At 34.9% G+C, this 18885-nt stretch overlaps 1 protein-coding gene across 1 annotated transcript in view; it reads right to left on the bottom strand.

Annotated features, from left to right (window-relative positions):
* Positions 1 to 207: 207 nt before the first annotated feature.
* The window catches only part of IMMP2L (inner mitochondrial membrane peptidase subunit 2), a 405886-nt gene continuing 387208 nt past the window's right edge, over positions 208 to 18885 (bottom strand). The window contains exon 6 of the mRNA XM_066319018.1: positions 208 to 588. Within this exon, the coding sequence (XP_066175115.1) occupies positions 469 to 588 (120 nt within the window). The 3' untranslated portion in view covers positions 208 to 468. The remainder of the gene's footprint in view (positions 589 to 18885) is intronic.

Genomic DNA, 18885 nt, shown 5'->3' with positions numbered 1-18885 from the left:
GTAATCATTAATTATAAAGTTTCCATGCAGTTATAAAAGGAACAGACTGAATATAAAAGATCAAAATAGTTTATTGAAAGTTTTAATAATTTCTTGTCCAGAGAAGCATAAGTACTGACATAAGCCAAGGATGTTACTGTTTCCAGAAAAAAAAAAAAAAAAAAAAAAAAAAAAAAAAAAAAAAAAAAAGAACATTCAGTTCTTCTACAACTAATTATTATTTCAAACTGGATTAATATACAATGCCCTAAAGTTAGAGATTTTAAAAACCCACCAAACAATAGAACAAACAAACAAAAAAAACTTGAAGAATTTCTGGTGGCATTGTAACATTAAGATGTCATATGTATCTGTTGATATGACACTGATGTCAAAGCACTTGGCAAAGCTCTTACAGATCATGGTATAACCACTGCAGCTCCTTCTGGCTGAACTTCATGCCCGAGTTTTGCCGCCTGAGCCTTCAGGTCACTCCTGCTCTCTGTGGAGTGGTTTGCGCTCCGGAGGCAGCACTGGCTGTAACTTCTGCCAGCGATGTGGAGGCCAGAGAATGTGAGTAGCTCGGGCATGTAGAAGTCCAAGAGAAACCTGCAACCAAAATATAAACCAGAGATGTTAATAGATAATGCAAATAAATCAGTATGTGAAAAATACAAAGCACATTTAGATTTGTTAGAGCAGTGGGAGAATACAAAGCAGAAGAGTGAGTACTCTCTCATGCGTGTAATGAGGGGAAAAGAAAATGTCTTTGTAACAAATGATTTTTTTTTTATAAAACATTGTTTTTTGGAACTCAAAACAGCTTGCTGAAATGCACTGTCTGTAAGAACACAGAATGGGTTCTAAGAACTAAGAATGGTTTTTTTTTCATTTTCAAGGAAAAAAGGTGAGGCATTCTATAATCATCACAAAGCTTTTTGGTTATTAGCTATTCTGGGTCCAGAGAACAAATTTTAAGTATCTATTTTGAATAAGTTCAACAGAATCTTTGTCTTGGATTTGAGCCATGTGTTCTAACCACACCAGGATACTGGCTTTTCTAAACATGCTGTGTTTATTATTTATCACTCTCCTTCAAAACATTTTGTCTTCAACTGAAAATGAAAATGACTATGAATTGTAAAGATTCCCCTAAGGATGAAAATGTATTTCTCTACAGATCAAGAACTTCTGAAGTGCTAGGACTACTTATGAAACCTAATTCATATGTTTTGCAAACATGTTTTACCATCTTATTATTTATTATTGTTTATTTCAGTAATTTTACTACACTAATATTTTAGTTTAATAAATCAAAATAAAATTCAATTCTGATATTGCTTATAAATGAATCAGACATAACATAGCATAAAAAACAGAATTACTTAGAAAATCTTCAGTAAATTATAAACAAGACACTTTTCATATATGGTATGAAAATGGCTAGACTAAGAGTAAGAATAGAGCAGTCATAATTTCAGACTGAGGTAAGACAGTCCATACTTAACACTGAAATTAAGTCTTCTTCTATGGAGTTAATATCACTTAATTTGAAAACCCTGCAGCATAAACTTTTGCATCTTAAATTATTTGTTTAGACTTGTAGAAAAAATATCATGTAATAAGCATCCAGCACCAAGAGAAAAGTTATGAACAGAACAAAATTATGGTTAGAAATACTGTAATATCTGTGAAAAGATAGAATAATTCAGACTCCTAAACAGACAACAGTGTTATAAGATCTACAGAATTAGTAATTGCATGGATTAAAAAATGCATAGGCTTTATTTGACTCTTATGTCATTGTTTCTTATAAGAACAAGGAAATATCAATGACACTATCCTAAAGAATTTTTTGAGCCAAGAAAAAGGAAATGCTTTTCAATATATGCAGCATTATATCATACTTGCATACATTATACAAGCAAGTGAAGTGACAAAAAAAATAGCAAAAAAAGATGATGGAAGCAAAATCCAACACAGGTAATTGACCATAAACAAACAGTATAGTCTCTATGCTCCATATTAGGAACCACCAAGGCAAAAAATGGAAACTTGCTCTATTCTTATATTTCAATGATCTGGTATTGGCTGTTGTAAGAGCAAGGAATAAAATGGATTTCTGGTTTGAACTTGTACTTTGCTGCTTAAATTCCTATGTAAACTCAGTTCCACTCCATTTCTCATTACAAAAAAAAAAAAAAAAAAAAAAAAAAAAAAAAAAAAAAAAAGTGATTTTAGTAAGCAGGTAATTCAGCATTTTATGAAAATAGACACCAAATAGGCCCCTAGGAATATCTTCAGCTAATTTTCTTGATTTAATTTCATAGGATTAATGTATATTCACCAGTCTCTCTCTACTACATAATCAAATCAGTGAAGCTGAAGTGGTATATATCTAATTCCATATTCTGTAGCTTGATGAAGCAGGTGCTGAATTACTTGAATATAATTTGGTTACTTAATAACCCATGATATCCAAAAGAATCTGAAGTGGATCACTGAATTGAAGTCTCCTATCGTATTTCACTAGCTCGATCCCTTGCAGGGACCACTTTTTTCCCAGATCTTTTGCAGTTTTTTCCCCTGCATTTAAGCAAAGAACAGGCTGCTAAGTGACAGTTCTTTTTCAATTGCATTGAGCATCATTTTTTTAATGTCTTGACACACTTCTGTGTAGTTTGGTTGATATTTATGGAATTCACAACATCTTTTATCCTAATTAACCCATAAAGGGGGCTGCAAATGTAATATTACCATGTTGGTTTTTTTCCCTGAGCATATAGCATGATAGCACACACATTACAGGCTGGTGCCAAAATATAAAACCACAGCAAATCCCACAGCTGCATATAAAATGTGACAGCATTAGTACAGAGGAAAAATGTTAGAATACTCTTTACAAACACAAATAACATCTCATTTTCAAAGCTCTGTGTTTTTCTCAGTACATTGCTTGTTACTGATGTCAGCAGGAGGTCTGCAAACTGACTGTGAATATAATAAATGAATCAAAACATGTTTTAAGCTGAGGCTGGGAATAATTTTGCCCAGAGGATTACTTCTACTGACCATCATCTACCTTGAAACTAATAAAGTCTCTTTCCTATAAACATGATTTACAACATGACTAGAGCTAAAAAGCAAAACCAGATATTGTTGGGTGATGGAAACCTTTGCTAAATAACAAATTAAACTGATGCTATAGGACTTCTTTTATAATAACTTACAGGTTCACTTTAAAAGCACCTTGATGTTTTGACTTCTGCAAACAACCATAACTTTTTTCCGTTGCCTATTATTATTCTGTACTTACCAGAGCAGCCATGAATTTCACTGAGGAAAAAAAGAATTGTTCGCAGAGAATAACCTGCCCTTGTTAATGGATTTAACCTCATCAAGGTTAGATATGAATGAACTCAGAAGAGTGAACTAAAAGGCTACACCATCTGTCGCAACAGTGAAATACTGAGATAATCTATCAATCACTTCACTTATATACATTCTTCTCTCCCTTTACGTAAGAAAATAAGTTTATCCCCTTGAAACACTGTATTAACTATAAGAAAAATCAGTACTTTACAGGTATAAGTTCTTTGAGGAACATGTTTCCTTTCCATCACAGAGATGCCAGCAATTAAATAATTTGGGTTATTTCTACATTATAACCTATTGGTTATTCTTGCTGTGGCAATAACAGCCACTACATTGAATTAAATCCATATTATTGTGCCTAAGCTGAGCTGTTTAAATTTTTTTTTTAATCTTTGAATAATAATTTGAACAACTAAGAAGTCACTTCGTTAACACAGCAATTTTATCTGCAAAGTAAATTTTGAATTAATAAAACTGTTTTGACACTGTTACTGTGCTAAAAGCATATTTCCTCAGTGTCTGCTTGTTGTTAGTATGTTAGTTGTATGGAAACTGATTACTTTTGGCACCCCATTAGGAAAAGATAAGCCTAAGACTGATAGTGCTATCTGCGGTGGTACTTACAACCATCTTGCCCATTTTGTCCTAATAGGCTTGGATAAAGCACCTTTATTAGTATGAAGTCTTACAATATTATCACTTCCTCTGGTTCTAAAATACATCATGAAAATGGGAAAAGTAGTACTCAGACTGTGCAAGAGTCTGTATACATGTAGCATACAGTGGAGCACATCAAAATTTCTATGGAAATGAGAGGTATTCTGTTTGGATCTCAAGAAAAGGGAAAGTCCAAATAAGGGTGTGATCCTATGCAGGTTTTGGCTGGGGTAGAGATAATTCTCCTCACTGTGGCTGGCATTAGACTATGTTTTGGACTTGTGCTGAACACAGGAGTGATAAAATAGAGGGGGTTTTTTTGTTGTTTTGTTTTTTTGTGTTTTTTTTTTTTGGGGGGGGGGGGGGGGGGGGTGGTTTTTTTATTGCTGAGCAGGGTTTACACAGACCCAAGGCTTTTTCTGCTTTTTGTACTGCCACTGCTACTGGCAAGGAGACTGGGGATGACTGAGATGTTGGACGGAGACGCAGCCAGGACAGGTCACCCCAACTGACCAAAGGTTTATTCCAGACTATATGACATCATGCTCAGTATGTAAAGTTGGGAAAAGTAGGAAGAACGGAAGGCTTGGAGTGATGGTGTTTGAGTTTTCAAGTCACCATTACATGTGATGGGGCCCTGCTCTCCCTGAGATGGCAGACGGAAGCAGTGAACTAATTCTTTGTTTCAGTTTGCTTCCATGCATGGCTTTTGCTTCTACCATTGAACTCTCTTTATCTCAATCCACAACTTTTCCAGCTTTTACCTTTCCAAATCTCTTCCAGTCTCTGCTGGTGGGGGAGTGAGCCAGCAGTTGCTGGGCTGCTGGCTGGTATGAAATCACCACACCCTAATAAGGGTATTCTCAGCTTTCCCAGAGAATGTAAAGTCTACTCAAACAGCTAAATTCAAGTACTGCAGCTCCTAGTCATGAGTTCACTTTGGTTTAGGAACATTCCCCACAGACTTTTCCTTGTTTCTTTTTTCCTTAAGCTGTCTTTACTTTGCCATACCTTTAACAGCCAAGATTTCAAACTCTGTAACAACTCTGAAACAAAAATAAAAAACACCACTATATATACAGCCTGAGAAACAGCACTGCAGAAACAAAAAATCCAAACTTAAAACTTTAGAAAAAGTTAGACTTCCTAACTTGTCAGTTTTCTGTTTGGAAGTAATAACCATAGAATCATAGAACTAAAGACTACTTAGACTGACAAAGACCTCTAAGGTCATTGACTTCAACCATTAAGTCACTGTTCACCACTAAACCATATCACCATGTGTCCCATTCATGTGCATTTTGAACAATTCCAAACATGCAATAAGACAAAGAGACAAAACACAAATGCAAGGATGTTAGTAGCTGTATCATAGCCCTGCAATTTGGCATAGCCACTGCCATTAATAAGCTGTAGATCTCGTATTGGCTCTGCAAGGCCTCGAGATTAATTTCTCAGGATTTGTCTGAACTTACTTCTTTTGCCTGGAGTTTTGATTCAGCTTGTTTAGCTGCAACAAATTTTCTAATGATCAGGTGACTATTGACTAATTTGTTATAGTATTGCTTATATCGCTTCTATTAGCTTATATTTGCATAATATTGTGGTATAATCAGAGTTTTTTCATGTACATTAAAAAGTAAATATTTTGTATAGGATGAAGTATTTGTGATTTGCAAATAATAATGAGGTATACTGGACTGCACACATGAGATAATAAAAACAGACTGAAGAAACCTAGCAATGGCCATTTAAAAAATAACTGATTGTCAAAAGGTTTTAAGGTGAGCACAGAGAAAAACGGTGTAAAACATAAGAATATAAAAAGAGTGTAAAAAATAAAGTATAAGGAAAAAAGATAGAAAATGTGCTAAATTAGTGGAAATTGAGAAAGAAGAAATCATTGACATCACAATTCTAATGAAGAATTCAGGGTACCAGCAACTAATGAGAAGTCTTTTTGAGGAGGATGGGTACCACCAACCTTGGGATCCAAAGGGGCAGCATGACCACTGAGATAAAAAAAGATACTTGAAAGTGGTTGTGGGACATTCTTAAATTATTTTGATGAGACCTGTGAATTAATTTGATAATTTTTAATGTAAAAGGGTACTATCATTCTCTGAACTACTCTATTAACAGTCAGTAAAACACTGTAAAGTGTTGTGATTTTAATGCAGCAGTGACTCAGTGGCTTCTCATATCATGGAATTTTCCTGGCTTACTCACAACAAAGTTTTGAGTGTAACATGGTGTTACTTTTAATTTTCTGATTTTCTGCAAAGTAAAGAAAAGCTATCTTTCTTTTCCTCACTTGATATTTCTTTCCATATTTTTCTGAAACCAAAATGGTGATTTTGATGAAATGTTAATAAACATATTTCCCTATTTCTTCCATTAAAAAAACTCCAAAACAATCAAAATTAGAAAATTCAATGGACTGTTTCGTTATTTCCTCACTATGTATTTTGACTTAGAGAGACTGTGACCGAAATTTATTTCAATAAAAACATAAAAAATACTTCAAGCACTTACATCTTTCTAACAGATTATGTAATAATCACACTTCAAAGTCTAAAATTAGAAATCTTGGAATATCTAGATCAGTCACAGAAGATAATAATAAACAAAGATAATATGAAGAAAATAATAAAACACAGCAGTAACCCTTAACATTGAGTCAAACACAAAAAATCCTCTTTGAGGATGTACTAGAAAAAGTACTTGGGTATGAATATACTTCTTAAGAAGAAAGATGATCTTGTTTCATCATATTTCAGCCTAGCGAATAGTCAACACTCCTGTCTTCTGGTCTCATTAATAAATGTTTAAATTGTGCAAATCCCCTAAAATACCACTAAAAGAAAACAATTATAGCTATCCAGCAAATTAGAAATAGAACTAAACTACAAATGCCACACTACCTGTGTACTCGAGAAATTTCAACAACAGTGACAAAACTACACTTTAAAAGGCCAGTCTCTGGTTTTGTAGTCACCTTTGCTTTAGTCTCTAATATTCTATCAATATTGTGCAGGCGTCTCAAATGTCATGGACAATGATAAACGTGCAAACACAAAAAACTAACATTTTCTCAAACCAAAAGAATATAAAGGAATAGAAGCAATCACAGTGTTTCCAAATGTTTTCTATTCTCTGACTCTGTTATCATATTTTTTTTCCTTCACGTTCAGGTTAGCTAAGCAGCTTTATACCTAGCCTTTCACATGGCACTATGGAACATCCGCTGTATACAAAATTTCTTTCTTAAATTTTCTGTTTCGTAACACAAAACTCATTGTGGGTGGTCAGGAGTAGTTCTGGAGCAGCAGAGGTCTATTCAGACTATATTTTGCTGGCTGGATACTTGCCAGTTCTGAGAGAGGCTCTGAAATGTGCCAATGCACATAAGATGAAAAATCTGCTAAAATGGCAAAACCCTGAGTGATTTAAGAGATGGCCCCATTTGAGCAGGCATAGAGTTTCAATAAATTTTTCCAGACCTAGTAGTTCACTACCCATATTCCATCAGCCAATCAACTGCAGTTTGATGATACTGACATTTTTAAAGACTGGGAATGGCAAATTTGCACGGATGTTGAAAACTATGTAAAGCGACAAGGCTAATGAAAAAGGTGAGAAGTTCAAGAATATTTCAGCCCTCAAAATCAAAAGAAATCCTTAAGATAGAAACACTTATGCAACTGCACAGTGTTTCAGCTATAACCCTAACAAAAATATAAAGCCTAGAACAGCTTTCTGTGTCAGATTAGATTGCATGTTTTTAAGAAAGGTTGTGGCACTGGGTTTTGATATTAGATGGTAGCTGTAAAATTGTCTCACAGAGAATTGTCCCAGTAAATTAATCTCTCAAAAAAATCCATAGTTTAATAGAAAGTAAACATGATTGCTATTACATTTCATCTTTTGTACACGATTGAACCTTGAAACAAGTACTAGCAAGTGCAGTAGTAGGAAAAAGGCTCAATAAAAATAAAATCCTGTGGATTACAGCAAAATCCCAGAGAAACCACTTCCTCTAGTAGAAACATCTGTGATAATGAACAGTGACAGAAGAAATAAATATCCTTCACCTCCTTCTTTTATGAATCCAAGAATAACACAAATATTAGAACCAATAAATTATTTTCTAAATGAACCGATACCAGAATAGGTGTTCTCTAACTTAGATCAGTTCACTGAAGCTGGCACATAACAAGGTGTCAATTAGCTCATGAATGCAAAAAGTGATAGATTCCTTCTAATACTTAGCAAAGTGCCAGCATATTCATCGTTCTTTCTTCTCGTAGCTGAAGAAATCAGACCTAATGGAGCCACACAGATCTAGTGACAAAGAAAAGAATGCAGCCCATCAATTTTGTTACTAAGTGTTCCATTACAGTTCCATTAGTTTGATAGCTGAAACAGCAGCTCCAGATACCGAGAAAACATCCCATATGTGTTTTCTTTCACAGAGCTGGTATATAATCAGTAAAGGTCTGTATTAGATACTAAATTCAGAAGTGCTCATTTAGGTAGAAAATATATTTTTAAAATCTGAAAATATAAAAATGCAATTATTTTATTTTAAGAAAGTCTTAAACAGTGAAAATATACACTTTAAAATTATGCACATATCACATATATACACAGACAAAATCACAAAAAATCATGTACAAGAGAGAAATGTAAACATTGCATTTCAAATGCAATGGTTGATTCTCAGAATTAATAAAATTCCCAGAATAAATAAAATGTTAGCACAAAATAGCTGTGTGACATTACTATAACAATTGTGATTTCACCCATCCAACAAGGTTTTGCAATTTAAGCTATCAATATAAGAAAAGGCGAGCGCTGCATTGTAATGATAACTCAGGTTATTTGATTGAATTGAAAAAATGCACTAAATATCAAAATAATTAGATTGCACTCTCATCTGTCTATCATGTTTACATGCTTATATAAACCTAAAGTTACCAAAGAGGAAAAGGAAGGAAAAGGTCACTGACAATAGAATATATTTCACATATGAGATTTCTTTGAAGTTAAATGTTCAGAAAAAGACTAGCTAACATTGAACCATAAGTGAAATTCAAAGAAGTAGTGTAGATTTAAAAGAATTCAGTATAAAGTAGTGCCTCACTTATTCATCTCTTAAAGAAATCAACTGTCAATGCCATTGCCTCAATTAAATACAGTAACATGCTTAGTACAAGAATTCCATGAACTGAATTCTGTTTCAATACCTTTTCTTGAAATTGCCATGGATATATTACTGAAAAAAGCCACTATAGCTAATTAACTTTACTCCTTCACAGACTTTTCTGTGTTTTCTGTTCTCTAAAGACATATTTTTAAAATAGAAGTTAGCATATAACACAGCACTACTATTCTTTTTTTCTCAGTAAGTATAGCAGTCTTAGCAAATACACTTCCTTTCTGTTTATGATTAACAGAGCCATTATGCTAAGTAGGCCTACAAAAGAATTTATAAACTAATTTATTATTTATTTGAGATTTCTAGTAATAAAAATGTTAAAAGAATTTGCTTAGTGCACAGTATGATGTGCTTTGCATGCTGCATATACATAAAAATCATTTAATAGTTAAAAGCTTTTAATATTTCACTGGATGATACACAAAGTTCCTGACTAAATAGGATTGTCACTAAGTCATGTAACTCAACAGAAAAACAAAATGTACTAGCAGCTCTCATGAAAGAGAGACACATAAAAAAGCCATAATACATTTGCAATTCAATATTTTAAGAATTGATAAATCAAGTGGCAGGAAGAAAAGAATTATTAAAATACATTTATTATCTTCACCTAGAAAGTATTAGCTAATTTCAAAATCTATGCATATTAATTATTTAGGAATACATAAAAATTCACTTCAATGTGAATTCCTGTTCATAGGAATAGCAACATATTGTGTCAGTGCCACCAGACAGAACAATGTCAGGCTTAGTGACATTTTTCAGCTTGCAACACTGATATTGATTATGTGCATTGTCTTTCTTCACTGGACAATTAGGACACTAAACAGAACTGCTGTACATTACAAATTAAGTTGATTTCCAATTTGGTGCCATTCCATGTCATTAATTCTGTTTCAGCCTGGAGCTTTGGCAAACACAGGAGTGACTGAGTGGCTCCGAGGGCTCACACACTACCCAGGGACTCAACTCCTCCTCTTACTGTGCTGCTCCTCCACAAGACACTCATCCTCACAGCCTGGTCCCCAAGTAGACGACCATGCACTCCACTCTATTTCTCCTCCTCTGCAGTCCTCTGTGCTTCCAGGAGAACCAAATTCTGCCTCCTGGCACTTCTCTGGCCACCATGATGCTCTGTGTGATATGGGCGAGAGCCCTGGCATGCTCCTGCTCTGCTTCCACTGCACACTCACAGATAAATCAGGCCCTAACGATAAGCAGCTAGCATTCAAAGCTGAGCAAACAAGCCAAGGTGACAGGTGAAATTCTACCAAATTTCTGTGGAAATGCACAACTGTGCCACGGATCATAGGCATGCAAGCTGGGAGAGATGGTATTTCAGACTCAGTTAGGAGAACTAAAAAAGAGGGGTAGGAGTTCTACTGTAGAAGGAAGCAGTAGGCTTTAATTTCTAAAGCAGTAGGCTTTCAATTTGATACACTCAAATTCTTCTTCAAGACAAGTGATATGAAAACCCTCCACATACTAGTTGCGGCTAATTTCTATTCTTCACGTATTTTCTAAAAGCTCAGAAAAGTGCGTGATCTCATGGGTCAAAAATCAGGAGATTTATGAACTTAGAGAAGCACCAAAACTAAAGAATGTCATGGAGAACATCCCACTGATGCCTTTTCTGTCTGTAGGAGTAGCTCCAGCCTGAACACCCCCATTAGTGTGGACAGCATCGGGAGTATCTGGGAAAGTTCCTTATTTAAAATTTTCCTTGGCAGATGGGTTACAGTAATTATCAAATGCTGAAGGAAGAAAGAAAGGCCAGCAGTAGCCAGAAAAGTTAATTTAAGGGAATTGGTGAAAAATTACCTCTTAATTAAAACAAAGTGATACAAGACCTTATGATATTACAACTGTTACTGGGCAAAGCAAGCCTTTTCTAAAGCTAAATTGTTAAGAGATTTTCAGCAACAATAACTTGTATGTACAGCAAACATCTGTCAACTGGCTCAGAGTTTCTGTGGTTTTTATTACATCTTTTATATTTAGTCTGATACAAATGAATTTGTTGCAATACCCTTCATAAAATAATTTTTGCTTTCCCTTACTTTAAAAAGATGACTGTTCAATAGACTATTCCACTTAACTAAATATTTCAAAATATCCTACTGTGAGGCTTGCCTGTATTTTCTTGCAAAATGGCGACAGAAACAGTTTGACTTACAGAAAACATGCTGTTGGCAATATGAGCTATGAAAAGCAGTGGGATGTAAATATTCAATGAGCAGTTAAGATATCAAAATGTCATTAAATAGCTGCATGATATGTTATTAAAATTGTAAAAGACTTTTTAATAGAGCTCTTTGTGTGAAGATGACTAGAGCTCATCTAAGTTGGTAAATTTCATCATGATAATTCTGTATACATAATCTCCCCAAGTTGATTTACTAGGGAAAAAACCCCACAGAAATACTTAAAAAATATATAAATATTTTTCTCTTCCTTAAAGCCATAATAATAGCTATGAATTTAAGAATACTATACACTTTCTCTCTTTTTTTTATCTGATTTATTCTGTATTTTTGTTAAAACTGTGGAGAAGAAGATTAAATTTAGTAAACCCAGCCTTTACTTCACTTGAAACATAAAGTCTCAAAAACATTAAATTTTTCTTATTCAATCTTACTATTATTTACCATTCTGTGTTCACATAATACTGTAACATTTGTCAAAATAGAAGGCTTCTTTGTATAATTTAAATCATATAGCTATCCTTTTACTTCATAATGAAATTTGATTAAATAATTGACACTATATACCTATGAATGTTATACCTATGAACGTATTTTCTCCAGCCTACACAACTAATCCTCTTCAACTTTTTCTTTAGTTCACTTCTGATTAGCTTGTGAAAATGGCATAAGTGGTTTTGCATAAGAGAAAAAAAATTTCAGAAATATAACAAGATATATGTCCTTATCAAGATATAACCTTTATCAAATATTGCTGCAGTTCTTTCTTGGAATCCTTAGTCTACAAGGACTGTACATCTTACATGACGGTTTAGTTCTCCACAGAGAAGTCCCTCAGCAAGGGGACAATAGTGCTTGTGGGAAAGCCAGTTTTATGGAGCAGTGACATGACAGATCAACTCCCCAGGCCTGGCTTGTGTACCAGCAGCCCCAGCAGACTCACCCAGAGGAGGGGCAAGGGACCAGCAGTCAGCTCTCTTTAGGTATGGGGACATCAGAAAAAGAATAATGGGAGAAGCCCATTGAGTTCCCTGACCGTGATATTTGAGGTTCAGTTAATTGGCCTAAAGAGAGGTACTGCCTTCTGCTGTTTAAGATGTACCAGGAAACCTCTACTGGCCACTGTGACTCCTCAATCAGGAGAACAGAGGCTTCTTCAAAGTCCTGTGCTATACCTTCACAAGGCACAGCAAATCTGTGTAAGATTCATTACGACACACTAGGAAAAACAGCTTTGTAAACAACCAGAGTTGTCCCACGGCTCTCTTCAAGACCTTTGGTATTCTTCTTGGCACACACTCACAAATTACTTTTTTCTGTTTTACCCTGGATCTCTAGCCTCCTTTGATATGTCCTTGCAAAACAAGACAGGACACTAAACCAAACAACTTAGTCACAGGCTGCACCATTCCAAAATAAAGAAAAAGGTGCCTTCATCTTTAGCCAAATACAGTAAGTGGTTGTGGCTGGAGGCCAGGTGCCCACCAAAGCTGGTCTATCACTCCTTTCTTTAGCTGGACAGAGGAAAGAAAATGTAACAAGAGGCTCATGGTTGAGAATAAGGACAAGGAGATACCACCCTCCAGTTACCATCATGAGCAAAACAGACTTCACTTGAGAAAGTTAATTTAATTTATTTCCAGTCAAACCAGGGAAAGGAATTGAGAAATAAAAACAAAATTTAAAAGCACCTTTTCCCTACCCCTTCCTTCTTCCCTGGTTCAATTTTGAACGCAACTTCTCTCTCTCCTCCTCCTGCAGCACTGCAGGACTGGGAATGGGGCCATGGTCAGTTCATCACACATGGTCTCTGCTGTTCCTTCCTGCTCAAGGGGAAAACTTCTCACACCCTTACCCTGCTCCAGTGTGCGCCCTTTCCACGGAAGACAATCCTCCATGAACCTTTCCAATGTGAGACAGATCCATTTTGGAGCTGACTGGCATTGGCTCTGTTGGACATAGGGGCAAGCTTTAAGCACACATAGGTTCCTACAGAAGCCACAGAGTCCTGTCACTGCTCCCCATTCACTGCAAAACCTGGCCACACAATGTAGAAGGTTTAATCCACAGCTTTACCATCAAGATTTATATTTATCTCAAGGAGAAAGTAAAACTTGTCCTAGGGTCTACATAATAAGCAAGAAAATAGTGAAGACTAATGAATTCAGTTCTCTGCATATGTAATAAAATATTCTCCCACAGTCATAATCAAGCCATAGTTCAGCAAAGCATGTGCTGAACTTTAAATGTTCAAATAATACACTTGAGCACAATATTAAAATTAAGTAAAATTAAATAAAATAAATACATTTCCAGGGAGCTCATGATCTAGATTTATTAACTCTTTAAATGACTCGATTTTTCAGATTATACATAGCTATTAAGCTATTTTAGCAAGATATAACCACACAAGACTGCCAGGTCATCAGTACAGGAAAAGGATCAGCACATTTAGGATTTGAAAGATATACATGTTAAAACTTAACACCATTAAAACTAATTTTTTACATGGAGCTCTTTCACTTCCAGCAAGAAAATCAATGTGATTAAAATTCCTTTTAAGTTCTTACCTTTCTAAGTAAATCACCAGCAAATATGCTACAAATTCAATGCTTATTTTGCATCTCAGTGTTTTGGGGGACAAAAATCAGATTTTTGTCAGCAGCAGACTGTGTAGCCATCACCAGTGCTACAATGCCTGAAGATCCAAGTACCTCAAATAAGCTGAGGAGACAGCAGCAGTAAAATTGCAGACAGTACAATCTGATACATTTTCATCAGTCAGCTGTGGAGAAAATATATTCCTGCGTGTTTACTGAGTGGTTTTTTGTGCTTCAGGATCTTAGCATTCAAAGCAGATTTTAAAAAAGCTCCATATTTTAATGAGATCATTATTAATAGTTCATCTTCTTGCTTGCTAGAGTACTAAATTTCCATTAGCTATAGGCAAAGGCACTGTGAAGATGGCTATTACAGTTGCTTTGCAACAGATTCTGGCAACCTCCCCACAGCATCTTTGTTCTCCCATGACCGCACAGCTTAAGCAACCCAGTCTGAGCTTGGTGAGGACTCTACATTCTTATTTCCAAAACATTTTGGGTATTTTCTTGTTCAATGAATCTAATGCATGTTTTTCTTGAATAGTCAAACCACCAAACCTACAAAAAGAACCAAAAAAAGCTCTCATGTTCAATTTACTCCAACTTTCTCACAGTGACCTAAGTTTTCATGCTGTCTGGAGCCACACAAAGGCAGAAGTGAATCAGAAGTTGCCTTGACCTCAGAAGTCTGGTGGTATGCACCATTAGCCCACTTGAAGAAAGAATCAGTCTTAAACTGGAGTCAGCCACACTGTGTGCTTGCAGACTGGAGGATGTGATCCTAAGCATGAGAGAAACACATTGGTCAAAATCATGATTCTCTAAATGGAGAAAGTAGGAAGATAAAAATTAGTAGCTAATGATAGGGTAAAGTGTAGTTCATATCACATGTGGACAAATGCAGGGCCAGATTCTTGATAGTAAATAGATGTAAATAGAGTTTAGAGATGCTTGAACAACCCACATCCTGAAATTAGAGCACTTCCTTCCCAAAAATCAGAAATCATATAAAATCAGTATTAGTTGTAACTGGAAAACATTCCCAGTTAATACTAACACATTAAATAGGAAACCAAGAGCTTCAAACTTATACTGAATAAGATTAACCTTGAGCATCCATGGCAACAGCACAGTCCAGTGCAGCGCCTGCTGTGTTCTGCAGCAAGGCATCTTTCTCTTCAATCTCAAAATACTACCTTATATCATTTTTCTTCATAGTCCCTGCAAGAACTCAGCTGAAATTAATTCCCAGATAGTCCAAAGCCCTTTAGTACACATTTATGTAAGGTACTTTTAATGAACAGATTTTATCTGGATAGAATCCTGATACTTTCCTTCCTCATAAGTCCAGCCACAACTCCTAAGTGACCTCTCCTATGGTGTCATTCTGGCAGGCTTTTTATCTTTCCCTTGTGTGTGCCAGCTGGACTCAATTATTTATCTGCAAGGCTTCCTAGTTTCTGGCTGGTAGCATTCCCCAGGCACAAGAAACCAGCATCCTTCACCCATTGCTGTGCAGAGCAGGACCCAGCTCCAGTTCCCAGCCTCTCTTCTGCCTCACTCCATTATACAATGCCAAGGGAATCCACCAGAAATGCCCAAATGCTGTTTTATGAGGAGGGCTGGAGAGCAAGGCATAATCACAAGCAAAATGTGGATGACAAGGTATACAGAAACAATTTCTAACACAAATTAATTTCCAAAGTAAATTCCCAACAAAAAAGTAAATCCCATGGCATCTGAACAAATACCTAATTATCTGACTACAGAACATCACCTTAGATTAGGCTAAAATTGAGATAAATGGGACATAGCCTATCTCTCTTTTTTTTTTAAACCTCATCCAGAATCAGGGAAGCTGTCTCACCTATCTGATTGCAAATGGTTATGGTCATATTTTAAATAATAAAGAGATATGCTTTTTAAAGAGAACATGAGATTCTCCTCTAAAGAAAGGTAAAATAAACATGAAATTTTACAATACATATTTTATATGTTATAGCTGCTATTCAGAAAACATAGCAAAAAATAGAAAATAATAAAAGCAGTTTATTCACATAGATAATATTTCGGCTGGCCTCAGTTTTTAGCTTTAGCGATTAAAAAAACCCATTTCAATGCTTTTTTGGCTTTCGAATGCTGAGGTTATAAGATCTGATTCAATCTACATTCAAGACCTGATACGTAAAACCCATTCCTTAAAATTCTATATTTATTTAAAGTTTTTGCTAGCATGTACCATGACATTGTTATCAACAGTTTTTAATCCCTAATATGCATTTCTGGCAATGCTAAACCAAGCCCTCAAGCTAATGAAAATGCTAGAGAGGTTGCTCTTCAAAATATACATACACAGAAATTGAGACATTCCTTTTCAAATCAACTTTTTCAAAGATGTGACAATCAAAAGGTGAGACAATCAAAGAGTCTCTACTTAGCATCCTTTAGTAGTTTATACATACACATTTACATAACAGGGAATAGAATTTACAAAACACACGTAAAATACTCCTTTTCTTGAGCACTGTAGACATGAAGCTACTAAGAAAAAGATGTCAGAATCTTTATTAATTCAAATTGCATCTTACTTTAACAAAATTTATTGCACCTACAGAAACAAGGTTGAGCTTGTTTGATGATTATAATTTTAGATTTCTTACTTAGAACTATGTCAAAATTAATTCTTATTTAATGAGGTTTTTGAAAAGGGTTTAAAATAGCAAAATTCTGAAACATGCTCATTAGAACTATTTGTAAGTAATTAAAAATGATAGCTTTTAAATAACTTGTGATTGGATCCTAAAGCCATGTCAGAAATAGTGCACAGATGACAGCCTGTCACATAAATTTATGCCTGATACATGAGCCCTGTTGATCACTAAATAGCAAAAATTTTATTATTCTCTTGCAAAAAATGAAGTTAAAATTTTTGTTTTCACAATTACTTTTTCCTTCCTTTTCTCTCCTACTTTGTGACACCGAGGTAATTGACATTATCTTGCTAAACACTAGAAAATCATTAATTACTTAGTCTGTATCCTCCAACTTTTCCACTATCAAATGCCACGATTACAATGCAAGAGAAACATAAATTGAACAGAAAAGGTAACCAACTGCTCATGAAAATGTAATTTTTCTGTTTGACAGAGACACTAACATGATGAGCTATGGCATTTTTGTGTAAAATCCTTTTTGGATTTGGAGTGTGTCATATTCTATCACTCAGGAGTCAACATTTTGCTCATGACATTGCACCCATAGGGAAAGCTTGGGTGTGAGTTTTTGTTTTGTTTTGCTATTTTAAGAGTATGGCAAGGATTACAGTAAAGATTCTGAAAACGTCTCAGCCTTCAAAGTGCAGTAAAAAAACTGTCTTAAAAAAGACATTCTTAAATATGAAGTGCCCTGTATTTTTATAAATTAGACACTTGAAGTGCAGAGTGTTTGAAAATGTGCTGGCCAACAAAAACATCGAAATCATTTTTGCTAATAGTATTTCTTTGCTATTTTACAGAAAGCCAGTTAGATGGCAATAAAATAAATTCCAAGTCAAATTAAAAATAAGAGTATCTTCATTCAACAAACCAGGATCAGTGATAGAAGTTAAACATAGATTTATTTTTTTTTAATTTTTTGATTGTGATAATAATGTTTAAGGCTTTTAAAGATATTATTTCTCAGTTCATTGTTGTTTCCTAAAGAAAACAAAGCTGACCAGGGCTAATTATGTGTATGTGGGTATGTTTGTGTATAATTTTCTTTTTAAATAATGATACATGTTGCACATAAAAAGCCACAGTCAACTGAATTTCTTAATGTCTTATTTTCAAGTATAATTTGAACATTGACCAGAGCCTGGAACCTGTCCTCAAACTGATTAGTAACTTAAAAGCCTGTTGCCATAATTTGAGAGAACTATTCCTGTAAAACAGGGTTATTGCTCATGTATAAGGACGCCTGAGTCTGACCCTAAGATTTATTTAATTTCCCCTGCAAAATGAGAGATTAAAAAAAAAAAAAAAATAATAGCAGACTGTAAAACATGCATGTCAAACTTCACCTCTTGAATCTTACAGGTTTCAAATATTAATTTATAGAACAGTGTGAGCAACAAGGCTTAAAGGTATTATTATTCTGATATAAGTAGATGACAGTCCAGTACTACATTACATTTTGCTTTTGATGAGGACTATTTCCAACAGTCATAATATGTAACACTGCCAAACTTGTCAAGACTTATCTGAAAAAAACATGAAAGCATGCAAGAAATATGTAGATTTTTGAGTGTCACTATTATACAGGCACTGTTTTTCATGGTACTGAAGTACTTTTGTAAACTCGCTCCTATTCCTACAGGGGAAAAAAAGGAGAAAAATATTTAGAGAAATTCTGTTTTCCAAGGGACGAAACGCAAACCAAACCTCAAATATTTTGTTTTCTGTTACAGAATGTTACTAAAAAAATTCTTTTCAGTATTAAAAAGTGTCACTGACCTAAGGGACTTGTTTAGAGAACTTGTTTACCTAACAGAACAAAGCCTTATGCAAACAAGAAGGAACACTTGCTCCCTCCAAAATTTCTGAATCCCCTGTCCATTTATTTAAGACAAGATAAAAACAGTGAGCCGCAAATTGCCTCACAGGCATTACATTCAGACAGCTATTAGAATATAGTGCAGACTACTGTAAAATTTACAGGACTGACACAGAGCTTATTAAATTTAAGGGATATAATTGCATTTGATTCAACAGACATTGGATTTAACCTCATTGGTATGTTCCAATGCCTACTGGAGCATATTGACAAATACCCACAAAAGGAATCATATGCAGACCCTTATTCAGAGCTG

The sequence above is a fragment of the Sylvia atricapilla genome, chromosome 5, assembly GCF_009819655.1.
Source record: "Sylvia atricapilla isolate bSylAtr1 chromosome 5, bSylAtr1.pri, whole genome shotgun sequence".
Classification (NCBI taxonomy): Eukaryota; Metazoa; Chordata; class Aves; order Passeriformes; family Sylviidae; genus Sylvia; species Sylvia atricapilla.
This window is presented reverse-complemented; position numbering and strand designations above follow the sequence as displayed.